The sequence below is a fragment of the Myotis daubentonii genome, chromosome 15 (assembly GCF_963259705.1).
Source record: "Myotis daubentonii chromosome 15, mMyoDau2.1, whole genome shotgun sequence".
NCBI classification, from domain to species: domain Eukaryota; kingdom Metazoa; phylum Chordata; class Mammalia; order Chiroptera; family Vespertilionidae; genus Myotis; species Myotis daubentonii.
In genome coordinates, this window is record NC_081854.1 from 38,716,862 (window position 1) to 38,744,462 (window position 27,601).

At 43.1% G+C, this 27,601-nt stretch overlaps 1 protein-coding gene across 1 annotated transcript; it reads right to left on the bottom strand.

Moving 5' to 3' along the window:
• Nucleotides 1-15,951: 15,951 nt before the first annotated feature.
• NUDT7 (nudix hydrolase 7) lies at nt 15,952-26,188 on the bottom strand. The gene is made up of 4 exons (XM_059667385.1): nt 26,048-26,188; nt 22,843-22,996; nt 18,232-18,390; nt 15,952-16,626 (listed from the first exon to the last, which is right to left on the bottom strand). Exons 1-4 carry the CDS (start codon nt 26,137-26,139, stop codon nt 16,258-16,260), a joined length of 774 nt encoding a protein of 257 aa, XP_059523368.1. The 5' UTR covers nt 26,140-26,188; the 3' UTR covers nt 15,952-16,257.
• Between the last annotated feature and the right edge of the window lie 1,413 nt (nt 26,189-27,601).

A 27,601-nucleotide genomic window follows, 5' to 3' on the forward strand; every position in this document is an offset into this window, starting at 1 on the left:
CTTGAGGGAATCGAGGTGCCTTCCAGGCACACTGTGCCAAGAACTCTCTCGCCATTTAATACCTGGCGTCCTCTCTCGAGTTAAAAAGGATTGAAACAGCAACTGGCATGTTGATTACTACTGAGCAGCTGTGTCCCCAGCTCAGATCAGAGTGGCATCTGCTTGGAACAGAACATCTTGTTATTCTGGGTCCCTTTTCCTACAGCAGTTCAAGCGTAATGGGACAAACGAGAGACATTGAGCAGATATTTATCAAACACCTACCAGGAACTGAAACGGTAATTTAGTTGTGCCTCGCTTTTGCAAAACAGCCTCCACACTGTCAGCAGATAGCCTTTCCTGCACCATGCTCTGGTCTTGTCAATGCCCTGATTTTAACCCTTCAGCCATTGCCTGTTATCTATAGGATAGACATGAATTTCCTTAGTGACACACTCAAAGCCCTTCCTAACATGATCCTTACTGACTCTCTGTGCTTCATCCTCTGATCTCCTGGCTTCATATTATACTCTACTTCCCCTCATGCTTAAAGCCCCCCGAATGGGCTTTGTTTTGGTGTCTCCATGCTATTCAGGTGCTGCCCCCTCTGCTTAGAATGTCTCACCATATCTCAGTCACATGCCACATTTCCATTCATTTTCAAGACTCAGTTCACCTCTTTTGTGAACCCTTGAAGGTTAATTACCTTTTCCATTGAAAACATATGAACCTAAGGGATATGCTCATAAATAATTATGACAAATTATAGTCAATTTATTCAGTTGCCTGTCTCCATAAAGGCATCTCCAGGTGGACATATACTAAGTATGACATCCACCAAATAAAAATGTCAACCAACCTTTATTGAAGACCTACTAAGTGCCAAATTAGAGACCCAGCTGTGATAGACTGTATAGTGGCCCCCTAAAACATCCATATCCTAACCCCTGCAACCTATGAATATAACCATATATGGCAGAAGGGACTATGCATATGTGATTAGGTTAAGGAACTTCAAATTATAACCCAGAGAGAATCCTGGATGGACTGCTGGGTCTTTAGTATAATCACAAGATACACTAGAGGGAGAGACACAGAGCTGTGTGAAGACTAAAGCAAGATGCTGCACTGCTCATTTCGAAGACGGAGAGGAGTGCCCCCGCCAAGGAATGCTGTTCTACCAGCTGGAAAAGGCAGCAGAACCCCTTCTCCCTGGGAGCCTCTGGAGGCAGCCAGGTCCTGCCAACACTTTGGTTTCAACCCAGGAAAGTGCTTTTGGGCTTCTGGCCTCCAGAAGTTCATGAAAATAAACTTGTGCTGTTTCAAAGCCACCAAATCTGTTATCATTTGTTTCAGCAGCCTTAGAAATCTAATACACCAATAGCATAGACTAGAGAACAAGCATTGCAGATGGGAATGATAGCAGATAATGAAGCAGAGCTGTGCGTCTCAGGCTCCAGCAGGCGCAAGAATCCCTGGGGATGTGTTTGCAGCGCGGATTCCGCTCCACCGGGTCTGGGAAGGGTCTGAGGTTCTGCGTATCTCACAAGCTCCGGAGTGAGGACCCTGTTGCTTGCCCAGGGACCAGGCTTTGAGTAGCAACGGATTAGAGAGCAGTGATGTGAGCACAAGTGCCGTGATCAACCTGGAGAGTTATAGAGAGGCCGCTGTGGGCACATCATTTTAGAGATGAAAATCTGATGGGCAGGAGTCATGCAGTGAGGACCCTGGGATGGGAGTAGGATACAGTGATTACTCAGCGCCTGCTTGGTCAGGGGCCTGGAGGCTGCTCACTTTTATTGTCCCCATCGCTTCTGCTTCCGACAGCCTACAGTGTAGCACCTTCATGCTTCGTTGGCAGATGAGAACGTGGAGTCTCACAGGATTGAAGGACTTTGGCCACAGCGGCATGGGGTCAGATGTGATGGGGCCAGAATGACCTAACTCCAAAAGAAGTGGGGTTTTTTCCTCCTCCATCTTTTCTTGATCATCAATAATATACATGTGGTGCTGGATTTTGAAGATAGAGCAGTGATTTTCTGTTTTCCTGTAATGTCTGAGATCCACCCCAATGGGCATCTTCAAATCCCCCAATGAAATATGCTCATGTTACCAGAGATTGAAATTGGACTTGCCAAGACCCAGGCTGAGAGCTTTTGCCAGGGCATCCCTTTAGGTAAATTGACATTCCGAATGCCGAGTGGGCAGAGGGCGTCCTCCGTAGAGTGTGGGGCTGAGAGACAGAGAAGTAAAGGCACCCTCTTCCTGTTGGCGGGTGGGGAAGGAAGTAGACTGAGAAATGCTTGCGAAGAGTTCTATCAGGGAAGCCAAGGGCATTCAGAAAATCCAAGGGGGCAGGAATGGGGATAAAATGGGAAGAGAAAGTACAGATTCAAAACTTGAATGGGACCAGCAGCCACTGAGGGAGACCATGCCCTTTACCCACCACCAGGTCTGTGGCTTTGGTGGTCTCCTCGTCATGGGAATGGTTATACTGGTGCTGTGGGTGGTGAGGAAGATCAGAACTAATCTCCATAAAGCTGTTATTCTCAAGCTGTCGTGAAAATGGCTGATGCCTTCCAGCAGCCCAGCTGTCAGTCGTTGGTCTTTATGCGTTGTTGGTTTTATGGTCCTGGATGGGACAGGACGACCTAAGATAGGCGGTTGGCACTGAGTTCCTGCAAGTTCTGAATGGTCAGCCAAGTCCTGAATTAGCAAGTTGTTCTGTGCGTGTGTTATGTTGCTCTGTGGCATAGAACCTATAGGAAAATCATTAATTTTTTTTTCTTAAAATTTTCAAGAAAATCAGAGGTGAGGAGGAGAAAGGAGAGAGTAAGTTTGGGCAGAGAATTTTTAATTTTGTGGTAACACTTTGACTGCTGGCCGATATTTATAGAATGCATGATCCAAAGGTCCTTCTCTCTAACTCCTCCTGCACCCACCCCCTCAATTTACCTTTTAGAGGCTACTTTTCTAGCCTGGGTAACAGATTTTACAGATTTTAAAGAGGGCTGGAAGTGAAGAAGGACAACCGTATTATAAGCATTAGGGAGGCAGCATTAGGGATTCATTAATAATAATGAATTTTGCTCTGGCCAGGTGGCTCAGTTGGTTGGAGCATTGTCCAATGCACCAAAAGGTTGTGGGTTTGATTCCATTCAGGGCGCATACCCAGGTTTCAGGTTTGATCCTGGTCAGAGGCAATGAACTGATGTTTCTCTCTCTTTCTCTCTCTCTCATACATACATACATATCCTTGGGTGAAGATTTAAAAAACAAAAGAAAGAATAATAAATTTTTACCATTAGAAGTGGATTGAGCCCAGCTTCACTCGGTGAAGTTACTTAATCCTCTCTGGTTCTCCATTTCTTTTTTTGTAAAGTGGAAATGGAAATACTGTAGCATCAACCAACCTGATAGTCTTTGAGAGGGTTAAATAGGAAAATGCTGGAAAAGCATGTAGGTCAGGGTTCAGCAAACTTTTTCTACTAAAGGGTCAAGAGTCAATATTTTGCAAGTCCTGTGATGGTCTCTGAGGCAATACTGAACTCAATCCAAGTAGAGCCAGAGCAGCCCCCGGCAACATGTAAATGAAATGCCGTGGGAGGGGGTAGGTTCTTTCCTTTGGGCTTTAAACCTGACAACAGAATTCTATAACCCAAGCGTTTTGGTATTGCTTTTTTAATATGTTGGCCCCTTAATGATTTAATTTTTATTGATCAAACCTTAGCGTAACTGAGGATAAATTGAGAAATAAATAATAGACGGCATAGTTCATTTCTCATTAACATATCCAAGTTTCAACTGCAGAGCTGGAGAGGGAAATTTTATAGTATAGAAAAATGAACTGCAAAATGTGAGTCGATCACGATAATCTAATTTGTTTATTTTTAGCTGTCCCTGGGGTCTGGGTTCTTGTAGCCAAGAGAATTTATTTAATGAGCTTGGTCCTAAAAACACAACTTTATTTCCTCCCAACTAGCAGAGCATGAGTGTTAATTTAAGTACTGCCTGCCCTACAAACATGGATGGCCTTAATGAAAAAGTTCATCAAGCTTATCTCCTGATGTGTTCTTAGCTGGGAGGCAAAATTAATGAATTTTATCAGATTGCCTGCAGTGGAGACAGGAAAGGATAGAATGCTCGGCGGTCTATTCCCACTTTGTCATCTGCTTAGTGTTTTTTCTTAACATTACTCGTAAGAGTCTTCTGAACTTAATATTGTGAAGTATTGCATTTCCCCTATTTTCATAATGTTCTTAAAAATGTCTATAATTCTGGTGCCTGGGCAGGAAAAATAGCACTGGGATCTATGACAGGAACCTCAACAGCAGTGATTGGGTAAAGTCAAAGATGTTGGTAGTTAATGCATTTGAAGTTAGGGTCCCTTGGTTGCAAGGGACAGAAACCCAATGAAGACTAGCTTAAGCAAGAAATAATGGTATATAGACACTTGTAGACAGGAGGTTCATTCATGACAGATGGCCAAGGGAGCTAGGAAAACATGCCGGGCAGGTTGAAAACATGGCTACTGTAGAGTCCTACCATAATGTACCTGATTTCTCTCCTCTTTCATGGGAAATTTGACATAGGTGGAACTGGAGAATATGTTCTGCTATAGTTATCCTTGCTTAAGTATCCCTGTGTTCTTTTAAATATATATATATATTGATTGATTGATTTCAGAAAGGAAGGGAGAGGGAGAGAGAGATAGAAACATCAGTGATGACAGAGAATCATTGATTGACTGCCTCCTGCACACTCCCCACTGGGGATCAAGCCTGCAACCCAGGCATGTGTCGGAACCGTGACCTCCTAGTTCATAGGTCAACGCTCAATCATGAGCCACGCCAGCCAGGCAGTAGCCCTGTGTTTTGAGGCAAGCCTTGAATGTCACCAAACCACCTTACTCACACTGTGCGATGTTCCAGCCTCGCCCGTAGCATTACCAGGACAACCAAGCAGTGCGAAAGCGCTCTGTAAATACACATACTTGTTCATTCCATTTGTTATGTGGGTCCTTTTAGACCCACCTATTTCCTGTGGGAGTTGGTGGAAGAGGAGGCCACAGGGAAAGAGTTGCCTCATCCATGTGGAAAGAGGAATGAGAAGGTTTTCAAAATCCACATGTCCCACAAAAGGATCTGCTCTTAGTCTCATATTAAAAATCTGTGGAATGAGAAGCAAGTGTCTTCTGCATGTGAAGTCTCAGACTCTTTTTTATTTACAATATTTTTTTTCAAATAATTACCCATAGCTGGCCATAACATACACCCATGTCTTCAGGATGCTTGTGACTGTGGAGTGACCTTGACATTTTGCATGATTACAAGGCATTCCCCCGCCCCCATCTTGGTGAACTAGTCTTAGGGGATGGTCTTGGGATAGATATACATCAATGTTGTTTAAGACAAGTGAGGGGCAAGCACGGCAGAGCCCTGCAGTGGTTCGCTCGCTCAGCTCTCTGAGGGTGCATGTTTCTCCTCTGAGGCTGCACACACCGGGCGCTGCGGAAGGGGCAGCAGGAAACCAGGCAGCGCTGTTCATCTTGTACCATGATTCCCCTTTTCAGAAATCCCAAAGAACTCTCTGGTGCTTTTGTCGAGTCTCAGTCTGCTAGTCCAGACTTCCTCCCTTCCAGGCCGATTTTCTCCGAGGGGCCCTCTGGCTCTCCTGGCAGCTTGCTTGCAGTGGGGTCCCCCACCAAGCTCTGACATGCCAGCACATTGCTGGACCCCACTGTTGGTAAGTTTTGATTTACTTTCCCAGGACATGGCTCAGCCCCCATGTAAATTAATTGATGAGAATTAATGCTCAAGACAGGGAGCAGTCACAGCCTTACAGACCTTCCTTATATTTAAAACTTTCTCAAATTTCTCTGAGTGTTTTACACGTGACCAATGTGTAAGGCAAGTACTTGAATACAATAGACTGCGGGGGAGGCGGGGGCGGGGGGGGGGTTAGAAGGATGCTATTGTAGGGCATGCAAGCAATGGAGCAGGAGAGAGAATGAAAGGGAAGAAGGTCTCAAAGTCATCAGTATTCTGTCATGGTGCTGCAGGCATGCTTAGCCATCCGCTTAGCCAATGCCTGCCAAAGATGCACTAAGGATTGCCTTTATCTCCTCACCCCAGCTGAATCCTGCAGCTGAAAGTGCTGGTTTCAGAATTTAAATTTTTATTTTGTATCTTTTTTAAACCTAGGGATTAGTTTGTTTTTGTTTTATCTGGGGGAAAAAACTCTCATTCTACTCAAACTTTGCTTATATTATAGCCATTCAAGGTTGTTGATTTAAAGGATAGTCATAATCCCAACCTCCTTCCCAAGAAGAGAATTTTAAATACTTTTGTGACTATTCTTCTAAATGGAGAGGTATGAATAAAATTATTTGACAAAAGTATATACTTTTCTATCATTTACTATAATTTATTTAAATGGTTCACAATAAAGGAGATATATGTAAGACTTTCAACAATAAGGAATTTTTAAAAATCAGAATAAATGGTTCACAAGTTGTTGGGTGTTTAGGGTGTCCCCATTTTTTCCTAATGTATGCACATATAGAACTGGGATAATTAGCTGGATTAAATTAGACATTAAAAAAGAAAAACATCAATACTTATAAAACATAATTAAAATGCATACATGATTACAAAATTATCTTTTAGTGAAAGAAATTGTCAGAATTAAAAAAATATTGAAGTGTTTAGGAATATTTTATTTTACCTCATCATTGATATGATTTCATTATTGTGTTGACCTACTTCTCTGTGGCAAAATGACTTGACCATTTCATTTTCAACAAAATTAATTCATTTATCTATTCAAGACCTATTTATTACATTCCTGGCAGAAAATAAAGTATAACAAAGGATCCCACATTCCCAGAGCTTATGTTTTAATGGGAACGGTGTGGGGGGATGGGACAAATAAACAAGTAGATAAAATACAAAAATATATACAGAAATGGTGTGCAGAAAATGAAAATATGGGTGCATAACAGAGAGTGGCCTGTGGTAGGACTCTCCCGGAAAAGAGACATATACTGAGAATTTATAATAAAACTACAGCCCTAGCTGGTTTGGCTCGGTGGATAGAGTGTCAGTCTGCGGACTGAAGGGTCCCAGGTTTGATTCCGGTCAAGGGCATGTACCTTGGTTGAAGACACATCCCCAGTAGGGGGTGTGCAGGAGGCAGCTGATCGATGTTTCTCTCTCTCATCGATGTTTCTAACTCTTTATCTCTCTCCCTTCCTCTTTGTAAAAAAAAAATCAATTATATATAATATATATATATATTATATATATAATATATATATAATATATATATATATATATTACCAGCCATGCAAATTAGGGAGAAGGGACAGCTTGTGCAGAAGCTCTATCCTAGAGATGATCTTGGAATGTTTTGAGAAGAGAAGGAAGATCATATGCATTTCTGTTCACTAATGAAGCCAGAGAAGTGACCCAAAGTGAGAGGAGTCAGGGGTAGGCATGGTCCAGAATGTGCTAATTTCGTCAGCCAGCCAGGAAAGAAAGATGAACTTTATTATAGGTACAATTGAAAGGTACTAGAGGGTTTGAAGCCAAGAAGTGATAGGATGTTACCCATGTTTTCAAAAGATCATTCTAGGTGTTGACTGAAGGATGGAGTACAACGGGCAAGAGTAGGAATGAGGGGGAGAGCAATTGGGAAGCTATTGTAGATCTCAGTGGGAGGTGATGATGGCTGAAACCAGGTGTCACAGGGGAAATGGGAAAAAATGGGTGAATTTGGGGTCTGAATTGGATGCTAAATGAATAAGACTTGTTTATGGACTGCAGGTGAATGCGGGTGGGGGGGGGGAGTAAGCAGAATGAAGGATGATGCCAATTAAACTACTGAGAAGAATAGTTATTTTGTCTAATAATTTTTTGAAAAAGACTGTTTGGGCATCTATTATAATACAAAACATATTGTGTATTTTTTATAATTATAGCACTTTTCATTTATTAAATGCCTACCATGTGTTGGTCACTACTTTCCTTACTGTGTGTGTATGGAAGGGATACAAAGATGTACATTGAATTAAATTCAATTCCTTTCGTCTCACTTACTAAATTACAAATGACCCATGTTTTCCATATGGCCTTTGCCCCTCTGAGGATTGCATTGCCAAGGAAACGGATTGTTAAGCAGAGGCACTGTAGCTAAATCCTATTAAACAGGCAATAATTCAAACAAAACACACAAAGCCAACCAAGCACTCGGGTTTGGAATATTGGCTCCAAATGTCCCCTTCTTAATGCCTAACTATATACCTAATAAGGTTCAATGTTTAAATGCCTGTCTAATTCTACCCAGAGTTCTGTACTTGTACATTCCTGCCCCAAATCCCTGCTTTGAATGTCAGAATTTTTAATTAATCTCCCCAAAATGGCATTTTCACAAAATGAACTCTCCACATGCTTCAAACAGTAGACAAATAGGGCAATTCTTTTCTTTTCCTCTGATTTTTCTTTTGTAAAACATTAAGCAAAACTGCTTAAATACTTGTATATGTTCAAATATGGCTGGAGAAAGTCCAGAGTAGAAATTTCAGAAGTAGAAACCAACTAGTTCAAATCTGCTTTACACATAAGGAATCTGAGGTTCATAAAGATTGGTTTATGTGTTCAAGGTCACCTATATATTCATGGGAAACACCAGGGCCAATGTCCACTTCCACTGGCTGGTGACCTAATGTTATCTTTATTTGTTTCAAAGTTGTTCCTCTCACCACCCCTCTTCTAAAAGTTGTCCTAACCACTCCTTTAATATAAATTCTTCACTTCCTACCCTGTTTCACCTACATGATTTGCTCTCCAGCCTGATCCTTACTGCCCATCCCTATCTTACCCTGCCCACTCCTCAAATACAGCTTCTTATGTCAAGTTCAACTTCTGATCTTATCATTCATTCCCATTATCATTTCTCAGGCTCATCTATCTTCTTTGAGAGCTTGTTTGGAGGTTCTAGCAGGGGAGCGCAGCTACTCGTATACCCTTGACCGAAGACCGGTCCTCTCCTGGGGGGTGGCGGGGGAGGTCGTCCTCTTCGACCGAGCGCGCAGCTTTGGGAGGGACGCACATGGATCAGTAAGGGAGGAGGGGGACACCCGCCTAGTCAGCCAGATCAGCCGAATCAACCCTGGCGATCAATGGGGTGACAGATGTCGCAGCCAGATCGCCCTCACATCCATCTATCTTCTTTAAGATCAATAAATTTACATATAAAATGTGTTTTTCATAAATGTAGGGTTTTTGTTGTTTTTTTTCAATCTAGCACCCATGGGTTTTGCTACAAGGCTGTCCTCACTTAACCCTGTCATTTCATTAAAACAAACAAACAACAAAAACAACAAAAAAATCCCCAGTGGAGTAAGGAAAAGTATGATTGGAATCAATGTACCATGTGTAGATAAATTCTTCTTATTTAGAAAACGTCATTGCTAGGCTTATTGGATATGGAAGGTGAGTCCTACTGGGCATGAGAGGTAAGGAGTTAAACAGGTAGAGATAACCCTTCTGCAAATAAATGGATGCCACTTTGGTAGTGCAAGCGAAGAGTGAAGAGAAAGACAAGGCCAAGAGTACTGAGGAATACAGCATCGGCCTGGAACCGGATTTGGCAGAAATGGACAGAACCTTGTAAAAATAAGAAAGCACAATATTTAAATTTTGTTTTGCTCTCTCATGCGTCAAAGTAAGTTCACCTGGCTGACACCCCTATGTCTCCAACTAAAGTCACTCAGAGATTTATATGAAAGGCAGTCTTGGGAAAAATCAGAAGCAGGTTCTGTCCTGGATTTGTGTTGGCACTTGGGTTAAGGGGTCGGGGAAGACCTCAAAATACAGAATGCAGAACTAAAATTCACTGAAGCCAGAAATTCAACCAGAGGTGAGTAGAAGAGATGCAAATCCCCCTGGAATTACAATGGGGATTTAAATCAAGTTATTCTAGATGTGAAGGGTCATGGGCCTCAAACACAGAAAAGTGAAGAGGGTCTAATTCTTATCTCTAGTAGCTCATCAAGACAGCTAGGTATAAGCCCTAACCGGTTTGGCTCAGGGGATAGAGCATCGGCCTGTGGACGCAAGGGTCCCAGGTTTGATTCTGGTCAAGGGCATGTGCCTCGGTTGCGGGCACATACTCAGTAGGGAGTGTGCAGGAGGCAGCTGATCGATGTTTCTCTCTCATTGATGTTTTTAACTCTCTATCCTTCTCCCTTCCTCTCTGTGAAAAATCAATAAAATATATTTTTTTAAAAAGACAGCTAGGCAAGGAAATAAGTTACAAGGCAAAATTGGTTAAAGATAAGAGCTGCTCATTCATGTCCACTCTTGGTAAGGCACTTTATACACCTTATGCAGTAAGTGGGAGATGACTAACAACAAGGTTGGTCATCTTAGGTTGACATTTGTCAGGTAGGCTATTGGGAAGAGACTGAATTTCTTCTCAGCCCAGTGAATTGGCTATATGATGAAAAATAGCTGCCTAATTATTTAGTTTTATTCTTTCATTTAATAACTATCTGTTGAGCATCTACTTTTTGCCAAGCACTGCAATAAGTGGTAGGGTAAAATTGAGACATGAGCCCTAGCTGGTTTGGCTCAGTGGATAGAGCATCAATGGGTGGACTGAAGGGTCCCAGGTCTGATTCCGGTCAAGGGCACATGCCTGGGTTGCGGGCTTGGTCCCAGGTTGTGGCAGGGGGAGAGGGAGGGGCATGTAGGAGGCAGCCAATCAATGATTCTCTCTCACCATTGATGTTTCTAGCTCTCTCCCTCTCCTTCCTCTCAAAAACCAATAAAAATATTTTTAAAAAGAAATTTATTCTCCAACGAAAGTCCAAAATCAATATGTTGCCAGGGCCACACTTCCCTTGAAGCTCTAGCAGTGGTTCTCAACCTTCCTAATGCCAAGACCCTTTAATACAGTCCCTCATGTTGTGGTGACCCCCAACCATAAAATTATTATCGTTGCTACTTCATAACTGTAATTTTGCTACTGTTATGAATCATAATGTAAATATCTGATATGCTATATGTGTTTTCCGATGGTCGCGACCCACAGGTTGAGAACCGCTGCTCTAGAGAAAGAGCCTTTCTTGCCTCTTTCAGCTCTGGTGGCTCCTGGTGTTCCTTGGCTTGTGGCAGCATCATTCCAATCTTTTCCTCTCTTTTCACATGGCCTTCTTCCCTGTGTCTCTGTGTCTCTGTTTCTCAAATCTCAAATCTCCTTCTCCTTTCTTGTATAAGAACACCAGTCACTGAAATCCACAGTAAATTCAGGATGATATCACCTTCAGATACATAATTACATCTATGAAGACTCTACTTCCAAATAAAGTCACATTCACAGGTACTATGGGTTTGGAATTGGACATATCTTTTGGAGGCTACTATTCAATTAACTACAGGGGGCTAATACATTGATATGTGTTTACAACAGGTTAGGAGTTCTAGCAAAACTATCGTCAGTTTATTATTTGATCTGATGTTAGGCCATACAGATTATAGTCAGGAAAAAAAAACACCTGTAGGTAATGTCTCAGATTGCTTTATGAGCTCCTTGGGATGTAGGGGATTTAGAAGAAAAACTCCAGGCTGGTGGAAGGAGATGAAATGAGCCCAGAGCAGAATATGTTCACAAATTAATAGAGACACAAATTAGTTAAGAAGGCAGAACAAAATAAGCAGAAGGGAAACGTCAAGATTCCCATGGGAAATAAGTGAAAGAGAAAGAAAGGAAACTGAAGTGCTATTGACAATCATGATGAAGTAAGGAATAAAGTCTTGAAAATATAAAATGAAAAATGAGGAAAGTTATAGTCAGGGGAGTACTAGACCAAGGCTACACCAATAAAATAAAAATTTATGGACTTGAATATGAGACCTTAAGTTGCTTCAGGAAATATTTCTTCTTCTTCCAGTTGTATCTGGTGGAATCTCTAACATGCCTAGTGCCCTAGATCAAAGACACACTTCCACCAATTATTGGCCAACTGACCTTGAAACTCTAACTTCTTGGGCTTCCTCATCAGCATGCGCATGGCCAACATAGTTCCCAAACACATATGATCTTCTGGCATAGTTCAAATTTTTTGGAAAATCTAATATGCTTAGCTCAATTATTTAAGTGGACCACACAAGTTATAGATTACTGGCATCTAGTTTAATGGGTTGACCACTGATCCCTGGCCCATTCACCACAGATCAGGGGAAGTCAGACTGAGGGCTCTCATGGTATGTGGACCTGTCCCTTCCAGGGTCGTGGCTGGAATAAACACAAAATTGTACATATATTAAACAGATATGCAGAGGGGTGCAATGGAGCGGTATCCATGCTATAAAGTAGGGATGATTGGAAAAGTGAGCATAGAGGGACTGACTCTTAAAATCTGAGTAGTGTTCAATAGTGGAAAGCACAGGGAGGTGGCTGAGGGGTGATGGGAGGACAGTCAACAATTCTGAATGGAAGGTGCACACAGAGCCCATTAAGGACTTCAGGTAAGACAACTGGACCTGGGATGAGCATTCCAGTGATTTTATCAAAACCTTGTGCTATTCTCATATAAGAAACCAACTGGAAACAAGAAAAAGACTTGAACTATATTTAATCATCTGTCTAAGGGATGGAGGAATATTTTCCCATCTCAGTTCTTTAACTGGAAAGTTGGCACTATGCACAAAGTTGTTAAATTAACAAGTATGCCAGCACTTTAAATTATTAATTGGTATGTTCCTTTTAATTAAAATCATCCTAACTAATGACTCATTTCACTGTGTGCAATACCAGCTGAATAAGCTGGAGGACATGATTATGGTGTGAATTGTTTTTCCTTGCATCCATGGTAATTGAAGGGAAACATACACTTAACCTTCTAGTCTTGCCTCTGTGCCTATGAAATAAGCCTTATTTTGGAATAAGTCGATATAATACAAAGAGTATGGACTTTGAAATGCATACATGTGGCTTTGAAGGTTGGGGAAATATTTAACTTCTCTGATCCTCAAATTTTCCCATCTAAAAATGGGAATAATAATAATACTCACTATTTGTTGAGATTTGTTGTAAAGGTTAAATGAAATAATGAAAGCAAAGAAGCAGGTGTGTAATAGTCCCCATTGTCACTACCACCATCCTACTTACCTGGGATAGCATCTCCTTATCCATCAAGGCTCAGCTTAACCACCATTTCCTCTCGGATGTCTTGCCTGAGTCCCAAATCTGTGCAGGTGTCCTGCCTCTCTTTGACAGTGTCTTTATCCCTAGCACATGGCTGTATCTGAATCTTCCATTACTTGTGGGCCCAACTGGGGTACCCAACTAATGGGAAATTGCCATTATTTAAGATTGAAGTAAGTAAATGTTTTTTCTTTCAATGTACATGCAATATATTTTCAAAGGACTACCACATTAGTAGGACATAAACACTCAATAAATTGTTCGGATATAATAACATTAACCAAAAAATTAGGTGTTTCTTTGGCCTAGATGTGCTGTGAGAAGTATTACTGTGAACCAAGAGACATCAGGAACCTGTGATGGAACATGATGATGCTCTGAACTAGAGAAATGACAGTGATTATTATTATTGTTATAACAAATGCCACAGTTATAATAATATCATAGCTACTAGCTAATATGTAATTCAGCCCTTATATTCCCCAGGCAGTTCTGAGCATTTGGGCGTGCTTAAAGGGGTCACATATATTAGCTCCTTTAACCCCCTTCACATCCCAAAACAAAAAGTGTATTTCTCCCAAATTACAGAAGAGGAAACTGAGGTGAGGCCTGTGGAGGAAGAGTAACTTGCTTAAGGTCCATGAGTAGGTTGATGCTGGAGCTGGGATTCTAATCCAGGCCCTCTGACTGCAGACGCAGGGGTCTTAACCACCTGCTTGCCAAGGCTGCGGGGATGCAAAGGAGAGAGTTGAGCTTTCTGGATGGCAGAATCCTCAGAATTTACAGATTTTAGGGACTGGAGAGAATAGATGTTTTGGGTTGTCTACCTAACTGACTTCAGAAATTCTCCAACCCCACAGCCTGATAACTCAGGTGAGTCAGGGAGATGTATGCATAGGTGACCCAAGCGAGGCCCAATGAAGCTTTCGCCAAGGAACTGAGGACTGAATCAATGAGCTTCTGTTGATTTTCTATGTCCACATCAATCAACCCAAACAGATGGTTAGTGTCACAATGTAACCGGAGGCAAAAGTGAAGTAGGTTCACAGCCTTTTGCTGTTGAGGCCACTGCCCAGTGCTACGCTTCTAGAGCCCAACTTGGTCTGTGATTTGTGTAGATTCCTTGGAATCAGCACTCTACCAATAACTTTCTTCTATTTGAGCCAGATTTTCTAGACTTCTGCTCCTTTTAACCAAAGGATGTTTAACTAGAACCTTGGACACAGATGTCATAAAATACACCACTAAAAAAGGAGGAGGAAACAATACCTCCATCGCTAAATATTTAGCTCCTTAAATTGAGTGGCCATGAGTGTCATCCGGATCGTAGACTTCGGCTAGGCCAACTCCTCTTAGAAACCAGGCGGGTCTGTGGAGTTCACAACAGTTCAGCGAGGCGACTTTCCTCACCGCCCGAGAGGTCAACAATCTGCCCGGCAATGACACCGCTGTCAGATTGTAAGCACACATTTGCAAATGGCTCTGTAATTGTTCAGAGACAATTTAGGCCTGTGCATGCAGGCCTCGTTACAGACTGTTAATGGGAACCTTACCCAACATCTGCTTTCATGGTTGGAGCCAGCTTTGTGCTGTTTCAACACTTACGGGTGTAAAACAGCAGCGCGGATATTTTCCTCTGCCAACTCTCAGAAAATAAAAACTCAGCAGCATGGGCAGTCGCATGGCTGATGGATGGGTTTACAGCATTATTATAACATGATTGTCTTCAGCGATCACAGTCTTATTAAAAGTGGCTTGGCTTTCTAAAAATGTAGTAAGTCAGTAAGATGGGCAATTGCCAGAAGACAATCCAGGTTATGCTGCTCTACGCACCTGCTTCCCTGACCTCGTGCAGGATGGTTAATACCATAAACTAAGACATTCCTGTTAAATGTCAGGCATGATATATGGGGATGCCCATGTAAAAAGTGGAAGATCTCAAAGCATACACTTCAGAATGTTTGTCTTTGTGACTTTTGATGTGGGGCATATCAGTGTTTTCCTGCTCTCAGCATCTTAAGGTAGACAACATCATTTCCCCCGATTGGTAGGCATAGCCCTTCATTACAGCTGCTCTGGATGATACCTGCTGAACCCCACCAACATCCAGGGGTTTCCTGTGCCTGTCACAGAGCCCATGTTACATGTCACAGCTCATCCCAAATTCTAACTGCTGGCAAACACCTCAAGTTTGGGTGACTATCTACCTGGCCATTTTCAAGTGTTATAATATTTAGGGTTATAGCTCTGCTCAAAGTGACTACAAATTATCGTGGCAGAAAGGTAATAGGATTTATTCTTCTCCCATATAATAGTCCCGACTCCCACGTGAATAGTCCAGGGCGGCAGGTTGCTTTGCTCCACAGAGTCATTCGGAGATCCAAACTCTTATGATCTTTTGGTTCTGCCATTTCTCTAGGAATGGTCTTCATCTAGATGGTCAAAGCTGGGGTGCAGATAAGCTCATTTTGCAACTCATGGAAAGGGGAAAAGAGTCCAGGGAGGCTGGCTTATCTCTTAAATTGGAGATGAACTGCAAAGTCAACTTTCATTCACATCCCATTGGCCTAAACTAAGTTCTAGAGCCACATTTACCTGCAAGGGATTCTGGGTAATGCTATTTCTACCTGCGAGCTTTGGTCTCAGCTTCAACTCTACTGACATGGAATAAAGGGACAATAGATTTTGATGGCCAGCCAGAAATTGCTATCATATGTAACAGAAATATTACCTCTTATAGATAAGAGAAATGCTACATGGTTATATATTTAATAAATATTTATTAAGTGCCTACTGTGTGCCAGATACATTTTCTTACACATGTAAGAAAAATGGGGCTAATATATTGTGGGTGAAGTTATGCAATATCATAAACACATTTTCCACTTTTGCAAAACTTTTGCTCTTTCAGATAACAGAGGGCAATTGGAAATAAGGCAAGGTTTTTATCTTCATATTGCCTGGAAAATATTAGCACCTGTCAAATTCCACCAGCTGGCATTATTGTTCCGCGGATAAGCACACACAAAGCTGCTTAGATAGTTATTTGGATGTTGGTCTCATAAATCATAACTTGCTTGATGCAGGTTTATAAAGCTTCAGGAAGGTTTCTTCCGAGGATGATGTTAGGTCGTTGAGATTAAATTCAACCTCAAAGGTGGGTTTTTCCCCCAAAATAATTAAGGCAACGAACACAGCGAATTTTGCTGTTAGTCCTTTGATATAGTAAGTCACACCATCTTCAGGATTTGTGTACTCAAAGCAATGAATAATAAAATGATGACCAGATTGCGTCAGGTGACTCTGGTGGTAGGCGTGTGGGTGCAGGAAATAGTCCAGAGGCACCAGGAACACTTTCTTCACTTCATCAGGATTCGGCTGGGCCTGGAAGTTGTGGTCTATGAACCCTACAACTGGTGTTATATATGTATTTGTCTAAAAGCAGAAAACAAAATACACAAATTAAGAAGTGAAGAGATATTGCTTCAAATGCGAAAGTCATGCCACTTCCATGTAAACTAAGAAAACAGGCTGGCCTGGCCAGCATGGCTTAGTGATTAAGCATCACCTATGAACCAGGAACACCTGCCCAGGTTGCGGGCTCCATCCCCAATATTTTTTTTTTAAAGAAAGGAAAAAAAGAAGAAAGGCTGAAGTAATCAGTACATAAGGTGGGCAGGGCAGGAGGAACATGCTACAGTTGTAAACTTAATGTTACCCATAAAATGTGGGGAGTCCCTGCCCTACATTAGCAGCCTCTGTGAGATAGCTCTGTAAATATTTTGTGAACATAAGAAGGCACAATATTTTGGAATGACAATTTGGCATTATAAATTCGTGGTCCCTCTGACTTAGCAATTGCAGTTGTGTAAGTAAATTTCTACCAGTGAGAAAAGATACAAGTGCATCAGGTCCTCTAATAATCTCGTTCCATTATAACATTGATGAGATGCTGTGGGAACTTGGTTATGTCAACTAGCCTAGGGTAAAATTGGCTTTGTTATGTTGTTCGCTTTAAGTTGCAGAATCTGTTGACAATGTTAAGTAAGGACTTACTGCACAAGACTGAAGCATTATTTGCAATAGCCCAAAACTCTAAAGTTACCACCCTTCAATTGATAGACATTTAGGGTAGATCAATTAGGAGTATAGCCATATCCTATATAATAAAAGGCTAATAGGTCAAGTGTCTGACCATTGGACTGTTTGACCAGTTGCTATGATGCACACTGGCCACCAGGGGGCAGACACTCCAACCAGTAGGTTAGCTTGCTGCTGGGGTCCAGCCAATGGGGACTGGCGTGACAGGATGGACATGCCCTGGAGCCTTCCCGCGGTCCCTCCCCAGACCCTATCGTGCACCGGTGGGGTCCCTCATCCTGGCCTGTGCCCTCTCACAATCTGGGACCCCTCAGGGGATGTCAGAGAGCTACAGGCCAGGTCGAGGGACCCCACTGGTGCACGAATCTGTGCACCAGGCCTCTAGTAATGGGATAATATGCCTCTTTAAAAAAATGCAATAGATAACTTTCCCTATAAATATAGAGAAAGTCATCTTATCAATAGAAAAATAATATAATATTAATTGTGGCATATTTCCATTTATGGAAAATTTTATATATATATATCTCCATATATGAACTATTTCACATAGCTCATATATTTATATGTGGGAGGATTTCTATTTACCTTCACAACTGCTTGCAAATAAATGTAGAGTGCTGTTAAGTGAAAGATTCTACTGGGAATTTTGGTGGGGAGGCCTGGGGTTTAGTGAAAAAGTATCTACAGGATTCCACAGCACCCAGTTTGGAAACCACTGATGGAGTTCCCCTTTCTCTTCTGGATGGGGGGAGGGACCAGACAAAAAAAAAGGGGCTTGCCCAAGGCCACTTAGCTTATAAGGGCAAAGTCCACACAAGGACCAGTCTCTTGACTCTATGGACGGCACTCTCAGAGGTCAGGTTTGGCCATCCTGAAGCCAGTGGGTGCACTGGGAGCTCACGAGTCCAAGAAACCCAGTTCCATTCCAGCCCTTACATCAAACAGATACGGCACCAGACGGCAGACAACCTCCACCTGATGAGGACGCAGCCCCACTTCCTCCTGGGCCTCCCGGAGGGCTGTGGCCACATCATCCGCATCCGTGGTTTCGCACTTTCCTCCAGGGAAGCAGACTTCTCCAGGCGACCGTCTCAGCTGGACAGTGAGAAACAGAGCAGCACAGGGTGAGTCCAATGTGGGAACCACTCACTCACTCAACAAGCACTTACTGAACCTCTCTGTTGTACTACAGACCATTCTTACAGTGGTGGTAATATGTAAAGAACAAGAGCAGAAAACAAGTTTTACTTGAATCTTTTTATAAAAATGAGCTTTGAAAACTGCTCTCACTTTTGACTTTTCTCTATTTGCCCCATCCCCCCCCCCCAAAAAAAATACCATTCACACACAAACAGATTTATCTTGGGTTGGGGAGGGAGGCTGAAAGAAAGGATAAAGAAAAGGGCGATGCTACCAATAGATAACTTTTACTGAGTGCTTACTATGTTGCTTCACAGGGACTTTTTTTCACTGAGTCATCAGAACAGTTTTATAAGCTGTTTTTTGAAAGTTTTTTTTTAAATGAGGTGAAATTCATAACATAAAATTAAATTAAACAATCAGTGACATTTGAAACATTCACAGCGTTACACAACTCCTACCACCATCCAGTTCCGGAACATTCTCATCACCCCAGAGGGAGACTGTACCCACCAAGCAGTGGAATCCCACTTGCCTCACCTCCCTGCCCTTACTTTCTGTCCCTATGGATTTACCTTCCTGCATATTCCCTGTAAATGGAATCATATGATAAGTGTGACCTTTGGCATCTGCTTTTTTTGCTTAGCGTCCTGTTTCTGAAGTTCTTCCACATTGCACCATGTATCAGTACCTTTTTCCTTTTTGTGGCTGTATAGTTTCCCACTGTATGTATATATTGTAATTTGTTTATCTAGCTTACCATTAATGGACATATAGGCTACTATAATATTATTATTTCCACTTTTTAAAAAATACTTTTTAAAATTGATTTCAGAGAGGGAGAAGGAGATAGAAACATCAACGATGAGAATCATTGATTGGCTGCCTCCTGCACGCCCCCTACCGGGATCGAGCCTGCAACTCAGGCATATGCCTTGACTGGGAATCAAACTGTGACCTCCTGGTTCATAGGTTGACGCTCAAACCACTGAGCCACTACGCTGGAAATTATTTCCACTGTTAGGTAAGGGAAACTAAAGTTCAAAGAGGTTAAATAATCTGACCAGTTTCACATAGGGTGAGTAGTGGAGCTGGAACGTAACCCAGGATTTCATTGTAGAGCCATGCCCTTAAGCAGCACACCATACATTTATTAAGACATTACACAGAACATGCAGTCATCAGCACTGACCTGTGTCACCGCCCCCTACCTCTGCACAGACTAAAGGAACAGGAGCCTCTTTCCCTGCAAAGCCCCTTCCACATATATCCTTGATCCCATGCCTCCCTGACTTCAGGAGAACCGTTTGTGTCTCCATTTGTAGCATCCTGAATAATTCCCCCCTTTTAAAAATCTCTGTCTTTAAAATGATTTCTCTCCTATCCTGGGCTAGAGGAGCACAACCACCGCCCCCCCCCCCGCTCCCCCCCCCCCCCCCCCCCCGCTTCTCTCCTCTGCAGGACCAAACTTCTAAGCAAACGTGATCTCAATTTGTTTCACACTCACTCCTGCCAGTGCCCACCATCCTTTCTCTCCTGAACTTTCCAGGGGACCTCAAGGTCAGCAGGGGTCCTGGGTCTGCGTCTTCCCAACAGCGTGCAGTGCAGGTAATGTCTGTCCTCAGGGAGTCAGTCACATGAGCTGATGGCTGAAGTGCCTGGCACAGCGCCTGGCCCATGTTAAATATTTATTAATGAGAACTCGTAAGGACAATTCTTGACGTTTAGTAGCTAAATCAAAAGGTCATGCAGGCATTTTTAGCACTGGGGCCAATATATCCACGTAAGCTGCCATTATAAATTTTGTCATGTTCTACAGTTTAAAGTCCCATTTGGGCAAGCTTCTTGAAAATGAAAGAAAGCATTTTAAAGTTCCTCTCTGTTAATAAATCAGTAACAAAAATAGATTTAAAAAATCATGAACAGTGCAGGAATTGCTACAATACACAGAAACCTCACATGTCTTCACATCAATTGTAGACAAAAGTGTAGGTGAAAACCAGGTTGATGGACATGTCTCTACTGTCTTGACCATTCACCATCCAAATGCGTAAGAGACAGACCTAATGCTACATCACCTCTGAGAGCTTACTCCATAGTGTTAGCTCATTCAGCAGCAGTGAGGGACCACTGACACACTGACATTGGCACCTGCAGGGACCTACAGGCCTGATTTAATGACTATTTTAAATACTCGTAAGAAACTGTCATGCTGTTTTAAAGAAAATACATTCATAAAAATGATGATTCACAAACTGTCAGGTCAGAAAGGGCCTTATCTAACTACATAAGTTTTTTCTTTCTTTTTTTTTGTAAAAAGCATAATATTTTATTAAATAAAACCTTATGAAATTCTACTCAAAAGCCAAATAAGGTTCCTGCCTAATTTCCTTAGACTTTCTTTCATCTATATTTTTTTTCTTGAATTTCCTCTTGCCTGTTTCAAGCCCTAGAGAGCTGGGAGCAGAGAGAGGAGGGGGAAGAGAGAGGAAAGAGGAGAGGAGAGCAAAGGGGAGACAATGACAGGGGAGAAAGAGGAGAAAGAAGAGGGAGGAGCATGAGGAGTGCCATAGCCTTACCCTCATAACATTAGGCACTGTCTTCAGTCCCATTTTAGGAAGAAAACGGAGGCTCAGAGAGAAGAACTTTGCTCCAGGCTCCAGAGCTAGCGGGAGAGCCCACACCTGAGCAGGAAGGACTGATGACATGCGCCTCCTTCCCCATCTACCGGGAGGAAATCCGTGGGCCCAGCTTGCATGACTCCAGGGAGGAGGCGAGCTCAGGTAATGCCTGAGGGAATTTCTTGCCCTCACAGCCAGACAGGCTTAGAGTCCGATTTAATTAGCTTTAAATACTTTTTTTAAAATATGACCTTTGCATATCGGAGTTCATGGTCTAAAATGATTCTCACTTAATAGTCAATAGACAAAGGTACTCTAGGTGAAACAGAGGTCAGACACCCGTTTTGGTCTTGTCTGGATTTTCTCCATGATGGTTCAACTGATAATTAAAAAAGCATGCTTCTGCTGTATCTTCCGGCAGAGCTGGGAACAGACCTGGTCCCCTGGTTCCGCATTAAGTATCTCCCCTTGGAAACTTGATTGCCATCGTCTGACCCAGACAGGACAGAATCCACACAAGTCTAATACCAAATCCAGGAAACTTCAGCTGATATTTCAGCTTGCTTTTCCCCCCATGGAGATGCTTTTGGTTATTCTGCTTAGAAAGACACTTTATTGTGGCCCATTTTCTTTTTTGTACTTGGACAATTTGAAATGACTGCTTCCCAACTTTTCCTCGGAAGTACCGCTAACAGCAAGGGACAGTGACCATACCCAGGTGTGTACCCAGGGGAACTCCATTCCCACCCCAATATTGTTTTTAAGTTGAACAGTTATCTTAAAAACCTCAAGCCATGTCTGCTAATGGTGCTAATGATGATGACATCTGAAACTTACCGAATCCTTGCCAAGTGCCCAGCTTGTTTTAGAAGCTTTGCATTTGTTACCCTGTGAAATTCTCACAGCGGCCCTATTAGACAGGTGTTAATATTTTGTCCTCATTTTGCAAGTGAGGCTGCAGCACAGAGAGGAGAACTAAGTCACACAGCTGACAAGGAGAGAGCCTGCATTCAAACATGGGCAGCCAGCTTCAGGGCCCAGACTGTTAACTTCAGTGCTCCAGAACTTTCACGTTATACCTGCGGTGGGATTGGTCTAAAACAGTGGCAAACTGTCCCTCTTCTCCCCAGCCCTCCATTCCTTCGAGGACAGGGGACAAATTCTAGAGCAGTGGTTCTCAACCCTCCTAATGCCGCAACCCTTTAATACAGTTCCTCATGTTGTGGTGACCCCCAATTTCATTGTTACAAATTAAACATAATTAAAGCACAGTGATTAATCACAAAAACAATATGTAATTATATATGTGTTTTCCGATGGTCTTAGGCGACCCCTGTGAAAGGGTCGTTCGACCCCCAAAGGGGTCACGACCCACAGGTTGAGAACCGCTGCTCTAGAAACATTTGTGGTTCTCACAAAGGGGTGTGTGTGTGTGTGCATGTGTGTGTGTGTGCGTGTGTGTGTTACTGTCATCTAGTAGGTAGGGGCCAGGGATGATGCTAAACACACATCCTATTATGCATAGGGCAGCTTCCACAACAAGGAATTATCCAGCCTAAATGCCAATGGCACCAAGGTTAAGAAACCCAGGTCTAAAAGTATTCTAAATTACTTATTTTTCTTTCCAAAAAATGTCCCCAAAATGCCACGCTATCCTGTGGCCCCTCAAACATCACAATTCTGAAAGTCCATTTGGGAATGTCTGGCCTCAAAATGTGTGCAAGTGACAACAGTTCCTGGGGATTTCAAATGTCCTGCTTTAATGGCAGAACCTCTTGTCACCTACCTTCTCTGACCGGAGGGTGAACAACAGATGAAGTTTTCCTTCTTTAGCCAACAACGGTAAAAGGATGGAATATTTACTAGACGACAAGTGAGAATATTTGGTCCCAACATCATGCTTTTTTAAGCGGGCCTTAGCATCCTCTATCAAACTGTTTCTAAAAGGGAAATAAACGAAACATTATAGTACCAGCGTTATAGTAAAAATCTCCTTGTCCTGCCTATATTTCTGCTTCGCTGTATATCTTGAGGTTTACCATTTCTGAGTCTCGGTGTACTTTTCAATAACATGGCAGAAATAATAATAACAAAAATCACATGATTTTTGGCAAGATAAAATGAGGCAAAAACCTACAGTTTCACTTTCCAATTAACCGCAGTGCACCTTAGTCCAAAATATTACATTAAATATTCCAGAAATAAACAATTCATAAGTTTTCACTATGCGCGGTTCTGAGTAGGGTGAGGAAATCTTGCACTGCCCAACTCCATCCCACCTGGGACATGAGTCACGCCTTTACCCAGGTGTCCAGGCTGTCTATGCTACCTGCCCATTGCCACTTAGTAGCCTTCTCGTGGTCAGATGCAATGCTTGTGTTCAAGTAATATAAGGGTTACTTGACAAGGGTCCCAAAGCACAAGAGCAATGATGCTGGCAATTCTGATATGCCAAAGAGAAGATGTAAAGTGCTTCCCATAAGGGAAAAGGTAAGCACAGTACAATAAGATATTTTGAGAGAGAGCACACTTACATAATTTTTATTACAGTATATTGTTATAATCATTCTATTGTATCATTGTTGTTAATCTCTTACTCTGTGTAGGAAAAACCATTATAATATATATATATATATATATATGGTTTGGTACTATCTGCAGTTTCAGGCATCTCCTGGGGGTCTTGGAACGTATCCCCCATGGGTGAGGGGTGGAACTATGTACTAAGAACACAGTTTAGTACACAAGTTCATTTGAAAACTAAATTTAAATTATGGTAAAATACTTTTTAACAATGCAGTAGTTAATTATCAAAATCCATAAATATAAGACAGGTTTGCTAAATAAGTCATTGTAAGGTCAGATCATTGTAAAGTTAAGAACTTTCTCTTAATCTGGCCGTTATATGTCATGTTATCAAGCATTCCTTTTATCAAATATTCAACTGTTATCAAATATTCAACTGCTTTATAACAGTGGTTCCCAAACTTTAACAGCAACAGAATCCCCTAGAGCAGTAGTTCTCAACCTGTGGGTCACCAATCTGTGGGTCGTGACCCCTTTGGGGGTCGCACGACCCTTTCACAGGGGTCGCCTAAGACCATTGGAAAACACATATATAATTACATATTGTTTTTGTGATTAATCACTATGCTTTAATTATGTTCAATTTGTAACAATGAAAATACATCCTGCATATCAGGTGTTTACATTACGATTCATAACAGTAGCAAAATTACAGTTATGAAGTAGCAACGAAAATAATTTTATGGTTGGGTCACAACATGAGGAACTGTATTCAAGGGTCACGGCATTAGGAAGGTTGAGAATCACAGCCCTAGAGGGTTTGCTGGGCCCACCCCAAACTGTGACTCAGTAAGTGTGGGGTGGAGCCTGAGAGCTAGCATTTATATCAAACTCCCAAGTGATGATGATGTTGCAGACCAGGGGAACACACTTTGAGAATATACAAGTATTGGGATTTATGACCACAAATGGTGCCCTGAATCCATGACTGTGAATTTGTTTTGGTCCCTTTGAACGGTGTATTTTGTTGCTGGTTTGTGTAGCGGGTTAAATAGTGTCCTCCCTAAGCCACAAATCTGACTTGGAAACAGAATTTCTGTAGATGTAATTAGTTTAGGACTTAAGATGAAACCTGCCTGGTTTTAAGGTGGACCCTAATTCCAATGACTGGTGTCCTTATAAAAAGAGGAGCGGACACAGAGAGACAGATACACACACAAGAAAGAAGGCCAGGTGAAGGCAGAGCCAAGGAACACCAGAAGCTGCCACAGGCCAGGAAGGGTCCTCCCCTAGAACCTGGCAGGTTCTTGATTTTGGGCTTCTGGTTTTCACAACTGCAAGGGCATAAACTTCTCTTTTGTAAGCTACCCAGTTTGTGGCACATTGTTATTGACAACCCAAAAAACTAACAGTTTAATTGTAATTTTTCTATGGGAAAGGCAGTTTTGCAGAGTGGGCAAAATCAGATGTGGAAGTCAGCTAGAACTGGTTTCAAAATGCTTAGGCATGACCTCTCTGAGCTCCCCTTCCCTCATCTGTGACATGTTTGAATGTATGAGGATTTAATGATATAACTCATATACGGTGGCTGGTACCAGCCAGTGGCCTATGAATGATGACTACTGTCATAAATGTCTTCATCATTAAATGAGCAGTTGTTTGTGGAAGCTGTTTGCTATTTTATGCCTCTTTCTACTGGCGGGATGCTCCCTAAAAGTGGTTGGATAACCACAGTGAACTGCAAAATAACGACCAAAGGCTTGAAAGGAATCAGAGTGCTGGGGACGCCAGGGAGGCATCCAGCAGAGGAAACGGGCCTGCCCAGTGTGGCTTCTAAGAGGCCCCAGAACTAATCAGAGGGTCCAGCAGATGCTAAGTCTGCAAAAATGTGTCTGTCCACATTAGGGGCTGATCCTGGGAATAATCACCATAAAAACACCAACAAAAAAAAGTAGCAGCCACCCTGTTCTGAGCATGGGCTTATCCCCACACGCTTGCCTTGCTTTTCTCTTTTCATCCTCACACCAGCGCGGCGAGGTGAGCGCCTAATCTGGTCCAGAACCAGAGAGGTTACGTAACTGAGACCCAAGGCCACGACTGGGAGTAGCCGCCGGGGGACTTGAACCCTGGGTTGCCAGCTGCGGGCTGGGTTTCCAGAGGTCGAACTCCGAGACGCCTGGAGCAGAAGAGGTGAGCGGCTGGGCAGGGAACGCCTTGGGGGAAGGGGGTGGGGACTACCCATGATGACAGGTGTTAACTCAAGATGCCAGAGCCCGGCTCCCCGGGGCCGGAGACGATGCAGAGGTCCCTGGACCCTGCCGGCGGCCAAGGAGGTGAGGGCATCGAGTGCGGGCTCGGCAAAAGCAATCGCGGGTAAAAGGCCCCTACGACCCGCGGCCCGCGATCAGCGCGGCCCCGCCCCGATCAAGGCCGGCTCAGCGTGCCAGGGGCCGGGGAGGCTTTACCTGACTGTCTCCGGGGGACAGGGTCGCGACATTGTTCCGTCAAAGTTTGTTTCCAGCCGGCGACTCCTCAGAGTTTCTGGGCGGCCGGGCATGCGCAGAGGCAGTTGGTCTGGGGAGGGGCGAGGGGCGAGGCCTGGGGACGGACAGGAGGCGGGGCCTATGACCAGAGTCGGTGATGGGGCGGGGCCTAAGTCCAGAGACGGTGATGGGGCGGAGCGTGGGGAAGTGGGCGGGGTCTGGCGCCGTAGGCGGAGAATCCGGGCGGGACGACACGTGAGGGCGGGGCTTAGTGCAGGGCCTTCCAGGTCGCGGGAAGCGGCTTCTGCCCTGCTCCTTGCTCTGCCCTTGGAACAACGGGCATGTGAGGAATTCTGAAACTGAAAATTGTAAAAAAAGGAGAGAAAAAATGAAAATGCAGTGCTGGTGAGTTGAGAGGATTCTGACACTCGTGTTTACTGTTGTTAGGAGGTTAAGTCGGTTCCATTTTTCTGAACAGCGGTCACACGCATTTACTGAGCACCTACTGTGTGCTGGGTACAAATCCCACAGCTGGCGAAAAGACACGTGGAGCTTACCGTCAAATGGGAGAGAGACGGGAAGCAGAAAATGACATAGATAAAGCAGAGGCCTTCAGTCCTTGGAGAGCATCTGTGGGAGAAACGTGACCAAATCAGATCAGAGAAGGCTTACCGGAGAGAATGGAAACAGAGCAGACCTCCAAGGCAGCTGTCTCCAGAGTGTAGTTAGCTCAGGTCCCGCAGCATCAGCACCACGCGAGTGCTGTTAAAATACAGACTCCAGGGTCTCATCCCAGAGCTGCTGGATCAGAAATGGGGGGTCAGGACCGCTGATGTGTGCACAGGAGATTTCTGTATGTGTGGAAAGTAAACAAGGGAAAGGGGCAGAGGAGAGAGTTCTAGGAAGAAGGACAAATTTGTGCGAAGACTCCATGGTGTGCACAGACCCGAGAGGAGTGGCTTGAGAAGAGCCAGTGAGAGGGAACTGGTTGGAGCTGACACTTCAGAGGTCAGACTTCAGAGACTTAAGGCCAGGCTGACTTCTCTGTCCTGTACAGGAGGTGCAATGCCTGGAACCCACAATAATGTTTTCATTTTAATTTATTTTAAAATCAGAAGAAAATTAAGATAATAATAAGCAATATAAAATAATAAATCCAGCCTGATTACATGCATCTTTATACCAATACAGTCATAACATAGAATTTCTTTTATTATTATTATTAGTTTATGGAGGAAGGGGTTCATAAAACCAAACTGCCTAGGGACTGTGAAATGCACAGTGCAGCCCTGGGTGGTGGGACAGTTGGGCCACATTTTCCAAGATCTCTAAAACCACTGAGCTTAGATGTTCCCCTAGTGAGTCTGCCAAGGCGTGAGCCCAAACCAAAAGCTTGATGACAGCCTAATAATAACAGTGATGGCACCTCACCCGCATTTGTGTACTTCATCCTCTGAGCAACCCTACGAAGTCGGGTTATTTCTAGAGCGGTATTAACATTCCCACTTTCCAAATTAGGAAATAAAAATGTCTTTT

Bases quoted from the DNA above. Each gene is read 5' to 3' on its own strand.
- NUDT7 (XM_059667385.1), bottom strand. From the start codon at position 26,139: ATGCCCGGCCGCCCAGAAACTCTGAGGAGTCGCCGGCTGGAAACAAAC. The intron at 22,997-26,047 runs GTAAAGCCTCCC...TTTCCCTTTTAG, and splicing joins TGTCCCCCGGAGACAGTCAG to AAACAGTTTGATAGAGGATG. The intron at 16,627-18,231 runs GTAAGGGCTGGA...TTCTGCTTTTAG, and splicing joins TGGTGCCGTATCTGTTTGAT to ACAAATACATATATAACACC.